Here is a 12,261-nt window from a genome sequence, read left to right as displayed (position 1 = left end):
CCAGATTTTTGTTATTTCCACTGAAATTCGGGGGTCGCACCCCCCCCCCCCAAAAAAAAAAAAACCTTCCTCGGTTCGGCGTTCTGAATTGTACACGGTTGCATGCTATGATGTTTTATCTGCAAAACAAAACATATCCGAAGTAGATTGCTTCCTTAGTGCCCGAGTTATAACAATTTTCCTCCAAAAATGCAAATTACCTATTTTTCCTATTTTTCGTAAAAAAAAAATCACATTTTGGCTTATTATTCAACTTGTATGGCACCCAAGAACATAAAACATGTTTCATTCTCTTGAGAAATGTCCATTCTTTGAAAAGAATACTAAAGTTCGCACCTTCTCCACAAAATAGTGGGAGAAGAGGGGGCAAACTCCAGATTTTTGTTTTTTCCATTGAAATTCGGGGGACGTGCCCCCAAGCCCTCCTTTTTCGATCCGGTGTTCTAAATTGTACACCGTTGCATGCGCTGATGTTCTAGCTGCAAAACAAAAGTTATCCGAAGTAGATTGCTCCCATAGTGCCCGAGTTATAACAATTTTCGTCAAAAGAGTGTTCGAAGTCAATGAAGACAAAATTCCCTGACATTTCCCTGACTTTTTTTGACACCTCAAATTCCCTGACTTTTCCCGGTTTTCCAGGTTTTCCAGGTCTGTCGCCACCCTGACCCTGTCCCAGCTAACTGTGGAGTAGGGCCACGCATAGCGGCAGAGGATGAGGAGGAAAAGCAAGTGGTGAAAGTGCAGCCTTGCCAACCAAACGGTCCTGATTGTACATGTACGAAAATTTCATGGCATGTACGGATGTAGGATCCAGACCTTAGTCCGAACACTAAATGTACGGCTTATCAAAATTTGCACTTGCTGTTTTATCCCTAATATTTCCCCAAGAAATTCTTAAACCAAGTGAACAGACCTGGAGACAAAAATACAGTCTGTTTGCCATGTGCGTATGGTATTGTCGCTTTCAAAAGTTTGCAATGCTTACAGGGAAATCGGGTAACTCTAGTCATCCATTACGCAATCCCGTTTCTCTCACTGTTCATTGGTGGAGCCACCTCGCGACACTACTTGTGCAGAGACTTGTTCTCGTTCACCTGGTCTACAGTTCGCTAGTACATGGTTTAGGACCCGTCCCCCTCTCCCAGTCTATAAAAGAGAAGTAACTGCACATTCACAACAGACAGACTAAGGAAACACCATGCACACTATCAAGAAAATGGCCCAGTCCGAGTAACATGCAAGATACAAACAGTCTGTTGCATCACTTCAATGTGAAGAGTTGCATTTATTTCTGTACGTTAATTTTCAAGTGACAAATGTGTTTGTCATTTCAGTCTTATTATAAAATAAAATCTTCGTTCTTAAATTACATTGCCAAAGCAATGCAAAATTAATGCATAAACAAAATGGAACAAATACTAAATTTGCATAAAGTAGCAACAAGCTCAACCAGATCAGATGAGCTAGTTCTTTGTGAGAAGTTTACCTGAAGTTTACGCATATAATCCTTATCTCCTGTTCCAGGCTCAAATTCCACATCCAAATCACTCTCCTCTTTCCTCAGTGGGAAATTCTTGCTGCAGTGCATGGAGAATGTGAAAACTGATGAATTGCCCTTGAATATGAAAGCTGTCCCATCTCCCTGTAAAAACAAGGTAAAGAATATTTTATATAATATAACAAATAAGAAGGAAATAGAAAACACTCACAAGACACTGGAAAAATTTTAATTTCCGAGGCCAGGGGCTGCATCTTAAGTTGCAGAGAAAAGCAAGATAGCGGAAAATTTCTTTTCTCTATGTCTGGCCTGGGTATGAGAGGTTGATTCTCTGTGAGTGTCCCCTTCATCAATTTCATCATACCATCACTTACCCTCACTGTCGTGACTAGCCAAAATTGGCACAAAACTGATGCTAAATAACGAAAATTAAATCAGATCAATTTCATTTTGATTTGTTAATTATTCCTTTTAGTCCTTATTTTCATCCACTATATGTGTGTTGTGTACGTAGGTATGTGTATGTACGTATGTAGAGAAGAGGGGATGGCACTATACAACCAACATGAACAACACAAACAACAAGTAATTTTTTTGACTGTTAAAAAAGGGGAATTTGAGACAGGTTTCCTCAAAAAAGTGCTAGAATTTTGTAATAAACTAAATTCTACTTATTTTATAACATTTAATCACTACCAAAGCAAAAAATAATGCATCTTTCATATACTGGTGGTTTACTTTTTTAGTGGCAGACTAAATACTGTTGCCACATATAACGACGAGAAAGAATGTAGCTGTAATGAAATTTTCACTATAAGCTACAAGAATTTTGTAGCAAAGCTACAGCTACAATTTTAAAAATGGTGCATTCCATTGTCACGGGTGGAACGCACAGACTACATTTTTTATATTAAAGTAACTATTCTGCCAATAGTTAAGCAACATATTTCTTACACTTTCTGTGCAATGAATTATGAAACAACACACATAGAATACTTTTCCAGAGCTATAGCTACAAGTGAACAATTTTGTGTCATGGGTTGGACAGATAAAACACTGCCTCTTTACTTAATAAGAAATTAATTTTGATTTCTGTGAATTTTCAAATGATGAAAAATAAATCAATTAAGACAAAAAAGAGAATATTCTAGTGGAATTGAAGAAGAAATGTAAAAGTTAAAGGAGAAATTGTCATTTTTTTAGTGTCACAGGTGGGACACAATACAAAACAAAAGTAAATAAAAATATTAAAATAAACGAACAATATGTACAATACCTTCTGCTTTCTAACTTAATTTTGTATAATACTTGAATTTTTATCCAAATGACAATTTTAGATTGTTCACTCAGAAGGTACAAAAAAAGTTACAGCCTTGCATTCTTTTTAAAAAACTGAGATTGAGGGCACTTTTTTATGGAATGACCCAATGTAGTGTCACTACAGTGACAGCAAAAAATTTTGTAGCTACCTATAGTAGCACCACTACAAGTAATGCACTACTTCCAATCACTGTGTGTGTGTGTGTGTACACACACAGATTATAATCTGTCTGTAATAATTATTACTGACTGACGAACACATACATTTGAATAGAGAACAGGGAAAGTACTGATCAATTACTTTATTTAGAAGTTCTCCTTACCTGATGCACATCTAAGTCTACAATTAGAACTTTGCTGACATTCTCTGCTGTTGTTAATGCATATTTTGCTGCTACAGAGATGTCATTCAACAAACAATACCCAGAGCCATGGTCAGGGAAAGCGTGGTGTGTCCCTCCTGCTGTGCTGCAAGCAAGCCCTCTTTCCAAAGCAAGCCTAGTTGTTAACACTGTTCCTCCTGGTGGTGAAAAAAAGCAACAAAAAAAATTGCTATGGTTTGTGTACTGAGGTTAAATTAAACTAGAATCCAACTAGATGATCTGAAAAGGGAAAGGGGATAATCTTGATTGTGAATGGTCCAACATCCATATCTTTCGATTTGCCATCACATTTTAACTGTGATAAAAGACCTTTGATAAGAAACTGTTAATGAAGAGCAAATCTTCAGCTCTTATGTTCATTAAATACTTTTTTAACTATGGTTGGGTAGAAGTGATACCAGTGCCAATACTCTTCATGGTTCCCATCAATATCAATGCCAATGCTTGAAAATTGTAACAATTCAAACTAGTGCAGAGTAATTATAAAATTTAATACATAAATTTTCCATTCGACCTACACCACACCAAGCTACCAGAGTTTTGCCTTAAAATAGTCATAATTTCACGAGATAATCATTTAGTCACAAAAAAAAAAAAAAGAATTTCTCCCCACAATACCGTTGCAAAAATAATGAAAATTATGCACTTTGAATAATTGCCAGGATATTTAGAGTCCATGAAAGTATCATTTATACACTTTGGGGGATTCCGCAACACACCCACATTCCAGAAAGTATCGACCAGTATTGGTGATTGAATTCCAACCAATAGCACCCTGAATTGCATTTGCATACTAACAAGGCATCTGGACCTACAGCCAGGATAATCCTCTGTGGGGTTCATGTTGTGTTGTCCTTATGTTTGTGATGTTCCTTCATACAACTCATCATTCTCATCTTTACGATTAACCAAAAGTGGCTGAAAAGCAAAGTACAATAGTCACCAAGACTTTTATATCTAGAAAAAAGTTGGAAAGTCCTAAAAGCACCAAACTGTGAGTTTTTCAAAGGGATCCCCGTTTGAGCATCCAGGCACTGCTGCCATCATTGTGTCAGTTGCTAACACTACTTCAATGTGCAAACTACATCTGGGCAAGCACACAATATTCACAAAGGATGAAGGTACATCCTATGGCAGTTTTATCATTCTCCACTTTTTTATTCACAAATTTGACGGTCAACGTTGAATGACCCTTGTAAAATAAACCAAAACAATGAACCTAGAGTTTCACATGCTGACCCAGTCATAGACTACAAATGACAAAAGATGATTACAACACTGTCCATACATAATAGTACAAGGTTCAGCTTTCGAGTTATTAAAACTACAGCCCTCTTCCGAAAGTACAGGCACTGCCACAACCAGAAATATGTTTCCGAACATTTTTAATTCAATTAAAATTATTATTTTTTTACCTGTTTCGTATCTCACTCTGCTTGCAAGACCCTCTGACCATCGAAACCCAGTCACACGTTGTTCTGATTCAGAGGTTTTGCCAGTGAAGAACTTCTTTACATATTCCTTAGTATGGACAGTGCATGCCAGGTCCTCTGATACTTGCTGTGGTTCTATAGCCTGAAATGAATTCAAAGTATTGTACACATTTGTAGACCTGAAGTCTGAAAATGTGAATGAAGGAGACAGATACTATTTTCTTACAACTTCAGCAATTTTGGAATTGAGTTTTTGTTGACAAAGAATACAAATGTAAAATTAACTTATATACATACTTGACAACTACAATTACAAGAATTTCTATGTACCTTATTTAGTAACGAATCACATTAATCAGCCAATATAGGCACATAGGTGTGACAGTTTATCAGCAATCAATCAGATATTTCTATAAATAGCATGTAACTTCATGCAAAATTCTACTATTCTGTTATTATTTTAATGAATATATTTATTTTTCAAAGACAAAAATTATTAAGGTCACCTACTGACATACATTAAGGACATGAAAGAACCATTCAGTTTTTGCATGGAACATCTGCAAATTTGATATCACGTCTGTTATTGGTATCAGTAAATCATATATCAGTACTTTATGTGAATCAGGCAAAATTTTATTTTGGTACATTCATAGTAAATATTCTTGATTTACACCAGAGGTTTGCTGAGAAATATTTGTAAAATTACATAAAATAAGTAAAAGGAAAAAGAATAAAAGAAAGTGCACATCACAAATGCATCTGCTGTACTTTTACCAACTTTCCTAGACAAACATCTCTGGCAATTGAGGTTGAAAATCAAGATTATTTATCACAGTAACATAAGTAAAAATTCCTTCAAGAAACTGTTGTGAAGAATTTAAGTTCCTTGGTAACTGATAGTACAGTAATTGAATATAAAATAACAAGCATTTATTAACAAATTGAATGAATCATTTACATCTTTAATTAATATGTTGTAGATGTTACGAGGGTCACTATTTATATTTTGAGCCTTGGCAACACTGATTGAAGTCAGGTGCGATTTGACGTTTGCACGGAATCGTCTGGCATTATTGACCATAACGTACTTCAAATGTTTTGTCAATAGCTTCATTTGTGTTGTTTATGTTGCCTTGGAGATTGCGAGACAACAATAAAATGGAATTAACTCGTGAACATTTTCGTGCAATGATTTTTTACGATTTTCGACGTGGATTATCAAGACAAGAGTGCATCGATCAACTTACTTCCACATTTGGCGATGAAGCCCCATCCTTTGCCACTGTGAAACGCTGGTATAACGAATTTAATCGTGGCCGCCATTCGCTCACCGATGAGATTCGCGAAGGTCGTCCAAAATCAGTTGTTGTTCAAGAAAACATTGATGCTGTGCAAAACCTAATACTGCAAGATCGTCATGTGACATACTGTGATTTTTGAGGCAACCTTAGGCATTAGTTCCACCAGCATATATAAAATATTACATGATCATTTAACTGTGAGAAAGGTATGTTCTCGTTGGATCCAACACAATTTGACAAAAACTCAAAAAGATGCTCACGTCAATTGGTGCAAACAAATGCTCAATAAATACAATCGTGGTGCTTCAAAAGACGTATATAAGATTGTAACAGATGACGAATCATGGATATATGCATATGAGCCGGAACGTAAATAGCAGTCGACTATATGGGTGTTTCAAGATGAACCCAATCCAACAAAAGTTGTTTGTGCTCGAAGCACATCGAAACAAATGGTTGCCTGTTTTTTCGGGAAAACTGGTCATGTGGCAACTGTGCCTTTAGAGGAACGTAGAACGGTCAACTCTGAATGGTACACAACAATTTGTTTGCCAGAGGTCTTCTGTCAAATACGGAAAACAAACAAACGCCGTCAGATCATTCTTCATCAAGACAATGCCAGCTGTCACACATCTCGTCTAACAACCGACTTTATGAACAATCAAAAAATCGAATTGATGGGTCATCCGCCGTACAGTCCTGATTTGGCACCCAATGACTTCTTCTTGTTCCCGAATGTCAAGAATAAATTGCGTGGACAACGATTTTCGTCGGCGGAAGATGCCGTTGATGCGTTCAAAAACCATATTATGGAGGTGTCTCAAGAAGATTGGAAAAACTGCTTTGACAAATGGTTCGAACGAATGCAAAAGTGTATTGACCATAAAGGAGAATACTTCGAAAAACAATAAAGCAGTTTTCAATGCCAAATTCCTGTTGTTGTTTTTTTCATTGTTAGGCTCAAAATATAAATAGTGACCCTCGTAGAGTGCAAGAAAGGCAGCAAATTTTGCCTAATACTATCATAAGCTATGCAATATTGAGCTCCACACACCACATCTAACTAACTCTGCATTGAACTCAAAGGTCTCTGGAACCCACTTTAAACTGTAGGTCCAGTGCAGATTAGCCTTACTGTGCATAAAGTGGGACTTAAAACACCCAATCAATCAATCAAAGGTCTTTAGTGTATCAGCCTGCAATAATGTGACCCTCCTTTCCGCTGGTGCCAAAGAGCTATAGAACTCAGATTTGGCATTTAAGTGAAAGACTGCCTTAAGTAGTGCCCCACTGAGGCAATTACAATGAACAAAGTGAGTAAATGCAAGTGCCTTCTGTCTGCAATCTACCAGTCATGAAAAAATAAATTCTAATGTGGAGCAAGACTTGGTTTGGTGTAATTTGTGGATTACCAATCCTGGTTTAGTCTCAATTCTTCCTTGCAATACAACAAGAAGTAAAGCTGTATGATGCAATGCCAGGGCATTGTCATATCCCTTATGGATATCAAACCACATGGATGAAGGTGTAACCATAAATTTAACCTTAGTAATAGGAACTCCACATTTAAAAACTGAATTTACTAAAAAGAGTGTGATATGTGAATAATACCTACAATTATATGACAATAACCAGTTGCAGAACTGTTTACTCGATCACTATTGATATTCTTCTTGTATTGTGCGACTGTCTCATTGAAGACATGAGTAGTCCATGTTTGCACCAGTAGACTACAAGGTTCATTGTGTTATGGAGGTGGCTTACGTACAGTGAACTGGGGACTTTGGTTGGGATGACTGTGAATTTGAGTCAGTGCTTATAAATGAACACAGTACTTAGCAACATTATTTTTACCTGCTTATCTGGAGATATTACACCATCACTCACAAGGTACCGGAACACCCCATGGAATTTAGGCATGGGGAACCTGTGGTTTGGAGGAAGCTCGCACACATAGCCATGGTGATGTACAACTGGGAGACCACTCAGTCTTTGCAACTGTTTCCTCTGCGAGTCCGACAAAATTACGATCTATAAAAATATACAACAAAAGGAATTAGTAGCCTCATATAACTGACTGAAAAAAAAACATTATCTTAACAAAGTTTTTATATTCAATAAATTTACGCCGTTATGGCAAATGTAATTTCTGCAGTCTCTACATACAGGTAGGGTGCATACAACACGTCTCCGTTATTTAACACAATTCTGGTCATACGTGATTGATTGATTGATTTAGTTTATTTTACTTCACGTTTTTTGCCTCTTGGCTAATTTGCGAAGATGGGGATGAGTGATGAAATGATGAAATTGATGAATGGACATTCACAAACAACCAAGCCCGACCAGGATTCGAACCCGGGACCCTTGGCATTGCAGCACGATATGCTAACCACTCTGCCACAGGATTGGGCTGGTCATACGTGGTTCTGTTAACTGTTTTGTCAGTGACTTGATTAAATCGTCCTGTTTTGTCCAGACATGGATGAGTTGCAAATAAATTATTTATAAATTAACATGTGAAATGCTCAGTAGTTCATGGAAAATCAAATACAAAAACAATAACGTAACCTTGGGCAAGAGGTATATTCTGCCCTAGCCTGTAGTTCATGTTATGGTTCCTCAGTTCCAAGAACACAACCATCAACTTTAACAGTCAATAATCAACTGACAGGAAGGTACTCAGTAGCATTCCTTTCATGGGCGACGGATAGCGGAATTAATGTAGAATGTGAAAAAAGGCTGGGGTAGAATTTACCCCACGTCCAAGGTTACTGGTTAAGAATGGATGGAAATGGTTGAAGCAGCCATGGTGATCCAATCAGTAGGGCATCAGATTTCCATGCAGGAGACCTGTGTTCAAATCTCAGGGTAGGTGATCTAAGGTTGGAATTTTCCAACCTGAAGTGGCTCTGGAGTTCACTAGCCTCTTCATAAATTGGTACTCTGGGGGAGAAGATAAAGGTAGCTGGAGGATGTTGCATATCACTACAGCTTTAAAAAAAACTGAATAGTTGACATTCACTATCCCCACTAGTCACAATGAAAGTTTTTCTTTTTACATGGTTTCACATTACATGAATTCAATACAGTTAATGTGCACAGCAACAAGTTACACTAAAAACTGATTTTACTGATGAAACCATTTTTCAGATAATTCAGAATATATTTTATTAGGCATGATGATGTACATTACAGAAATACAGGGAATATGGAACAACATACAATAAAAAAATATATTAATAGAGTTGCAGTATACAGCGTGAGTCACCTAACATTACTACTGCAAATATTTCATGAACAACAATAAGTATTGAAAAAACTACTTGCACAGACATAAAGTTAGGACATGGGCTCACGAAATTAGCGGATACAATACATTCAACACGTAAGGAAGTATGATCTTCAACACAAACTTATGTTTTTTTTAAATGGAAACACTCAGCCTGTATAATGTATAATGATTTATCACTTTAGAATCACTTGTACACACTAATAAATATTGACTATACCAACAGGAAAAAAGTATCATTTTGGATAGACCAGATTTTCAGATATATGTAAATTGGATAAACAAATTTTTAGTGGGATATAGTACAAAAAATATATAAAGAGTACCACACCTGACTATGTAAACTTCTTTCGCATGCCACATAGCACAGTAAAGATGATGACTTGGCCTGCCTTAATACACACGTTGTAGCAGAACAGAGTTTTCTGCAACCCAGACTTGTCATTCCCAGATCCTGAAAATACATATAGATGTGAGCATTATCAAGGTGAGCAAATGTGACATTAGTTTTGAAAAGATCGTGTGACTGAAACTTGCTACATAGCTACACTTCATAGAACAATTAATGACCCCCGAAATAGAAATAAATATTAATTATGAAACATTTAAATGGGTGTGTGTTTGAGAAGTTCATTTTTATGAGCAACTGAGTTAGTTACATTTATTTCATTCAAGAAGTAACTGAGTTACAGTTACTCCTTCTGAAGATTAACTCGGTAACTTTATTGTAGATAAGATACAACTTGTTATTTTTTTTCCTTCTATGACCTTCATGAAAATATATATATAAAATAATTTAAAGTAATCAAACATTTTCATCCACACAAAACCATAAAAAGTAACTGAAAAAGGAACTCTTAGTTTTTGTTACTCATTATTTGATAAGGTAACTAGTTACCGTTACATGAAAAAGTAATGTTTATTTGTTGCTCCACTACTTACAAAGAGTGGTATTTATGAATGAACGAATTTCAACCCTTTATCAGTCTAAACAAGGGACCATTCACTTCTTGCACATTTTGATTGATCAACAATGGATAAATCAATGATATCTGCATATACCTAGGTAGATTCAAAATGCAGAGACTGGGGGGGACATAAGAAATGTATTTTTCCATATTCACTTTTTAGTGCTAAATAACCCACTTAATAAAAGTGCAAATTGATTGATTCGTTTAGAGTGGCAGTGTTGTCAGCTTACAGAAACAATTTCCGGAATTTCACTCACAGTGTTAGCCCTATGGACACTGGATGAACCAAATTTGGAGTGTAGCACAATATGAGGATATGTAAAAACGAGCCCCACCCCCTCCCTATTTTGAAAAATGGAAATTACGCAACATTTACAAAAAACAGGGTGGCTACAAACAAGCAGAAATGAAATTCCCTGACTTTTCCAGGTTTTCCAGGACAAAATTTACATTTGTCCCTGACAATTACAAACTAAACTAAATCGATGTTTTTGCAAATGGAAATAACAAACGCATACAGATCCACGTATGGTTTTGTTAAGTACCAATATTATCTTCTATGAAATTCACTTAATTTCTCTATTCTCTATGATTTGAATTCAAACTGCAAAATAGTGAATTTGGAAAATTATTACAATTCACAAGCTAGGGAAGGATTACGGAATTTTGTCATACGCAGTAAGTTTAAAATAAAATACTTGATTATTTTTAAAGTTACGACTAAATGAGAGTGATTGATTAAGAAATACAATTTCTAATTTATCAGTCTCCTTATACATTCTCAGTATTATATGTTGATATTTCCACTGAGGTTTGGAACCCTCTGCTTGCAAGAACCATCATGAGTGCGGACTCATTTTTCGATGAATAAAGCTACTCCCCTCTTCTCTGTAAAGCAAACAACTTATCCTAACTCTTTCAGATAAGTGAAATAATTGAATCGAACAAAATAAAGTGTCATATTTTCTTACATTATCAATGGGATTTCTGCTTCAGTACAGTATAACGAAGTGAAGTAGTGTGAAACTAACAACTTGCAGTTATACCATAAATGCTGACGAAAAGGGTATGTAGGTATTAGCAATTTAACGCAAGGAATTTATAGGATTGCATTGTACAGGTACCTGATTTAGCTAACCACACATTAAAACAGGAACACTCTAATAATTAAAGCTTCTGAAAGTTCATATACGTGGGGCATCCTGAAGAAAGCTCCAATGGTGCCTATATGCAGCACTAGTGGTCGGAGAGCTACACACATACATGCAGGCAGGAAGAAGTGGCATGTAGCTGTAATCTGGTACAGTTGCAATGCAGCCGCTTTAGGACAGTTCTAGGTTAAAGATTGCAGCTCTCATACAGTCTCCCACCGACTGCGATGTAGCCTACATTGCACGCTCAGAATTTGGCACAGAGCCACCAGCAATCGTGTGAGGTGTGCAGACCGGACGTCGTGAGTGATAGTATGGTCAGACGATGGTGCAGACAATTCAGGGAAGGCCAATCGAAAGTGCACAACCCCATACAGCTGAGTACACAATGACCCTTTGCATCACTTCAGGTGAGAGATCTTGGACCACTCCCTGTACAGCCCTGGCCTTGAATGTACCGACTTTCATCTCTTTGTTTAACTGAAGAGGTTTCTGGCAGGGCAAGGATTTGACAGCTACACTGCGGTAGAGATAGTTCCAGTCTTTGCTGTCAGACACATATACCATGGGCATACAAAATTTAGTGCCATGCAACGACAAATGCCAGAACAATGGTGGTGATTATGCCGAAAATTAGGCTAGGGACTCACTGTTACTAATGCAATAAATCACAACTGATATTCTTGTTTTATTTATTCCTAATCGGTAGGGACCTTGATATTTTGTTATTTTTTTAAAAAGTGGTTTATTTTCTTATTTTTTATTTTGTACTATACGGTGTTATTTTCCCCAAAATTAACATTTTCATTTTTGCGTTTTCTGGCAAATATCTGAAATTATACCTTCATGGTGTTTTTAAACTACTGTTTCAAATTGTAAGTCACATGGCTTACGCCTCTTCGTGAGTGT

The 12,261-nt window shown here is 36.6% G+C and overlaps 2 protein-coding genes across 2 annotated transcripts in view; both read right to left on the bottom strand.

The window, feature by feature from the left end:
• LOC145986012 (uncharacterized) overlaps window positions 1-12,261 on the bottom strand; it is a 51,241-nt gene that overhangs the window by 12,244 nt on the left and 26,736 nt on the right. The gene's annotated exons all lie outside the window — the stretch shown is intronic.
• On the bottom strand, window positions 1,033-9,687 carry LOC145984872 (uncharacterized protein SYNPCC7002_A1628-like). Its single transcript, XM_083118247.1, has 6 exons — window positions 9,562-9,687; window positions 7,793-7,969; window positions 4,617-4,776; window positions 3,142-3,338; window positions 1,487-1,642; window positions 1,033-1,146 (listed from the first exon to the last, which is right to left on the bottom strand). The coding sequence occupies exons 1-6, from the start codon at window positions 9,673-9,675 to the stop codon at window positions 1,033-1,035; spliced, it is 918 nt and encodes a 305-aa protein (XP_082974373.1). The 5' UTR covers window positions 9,676-9,687.

The sequence above is a fragment of the Lepisma saccharinum genome, chromosome 3, assembly GCF_977018435.1.
Source record: "Lepisma saccharinum chromosome 3, izLepSacc3.1, whole genome shotgun sequence".
Lineage (NCBI taxonomy): Eukaryota > Metazoa > Arthropoda > Insecta > Zygentoma > Lepismatidae > Lepisma > Lepisma saccharinum.
The sequence above is the reverse complement of the archived record's forward strand: the minus strand, read 5'-3'. Positions and strand labels throughout refer to the sequence as shown.

Bases quoted from the DNA above. Each gene is read 5' to 3' on its own strand.
- LOC145984872 (XM_083118247.1), bottom strand. From the start codon at position 9,675: ATGACAAGTCTGGGTTGCAGAAAACTCTGTTCTGCTACAACGTGTGTA. The intron at 7,970-9,561 runs GTGTGGTACTCT...ATATTTTTATAG, and splicing joins AAAGAAGTTTACATAGTCAG to ATCGTAATTTTGTCGGACTC. The intron at 4,777-7,792 runs GTAAAAATAATG...AATTCATTTCAG, and splicing joins TAATATCTCCAGATAAGCAG to GCTATAGAACCACAGCAAGT.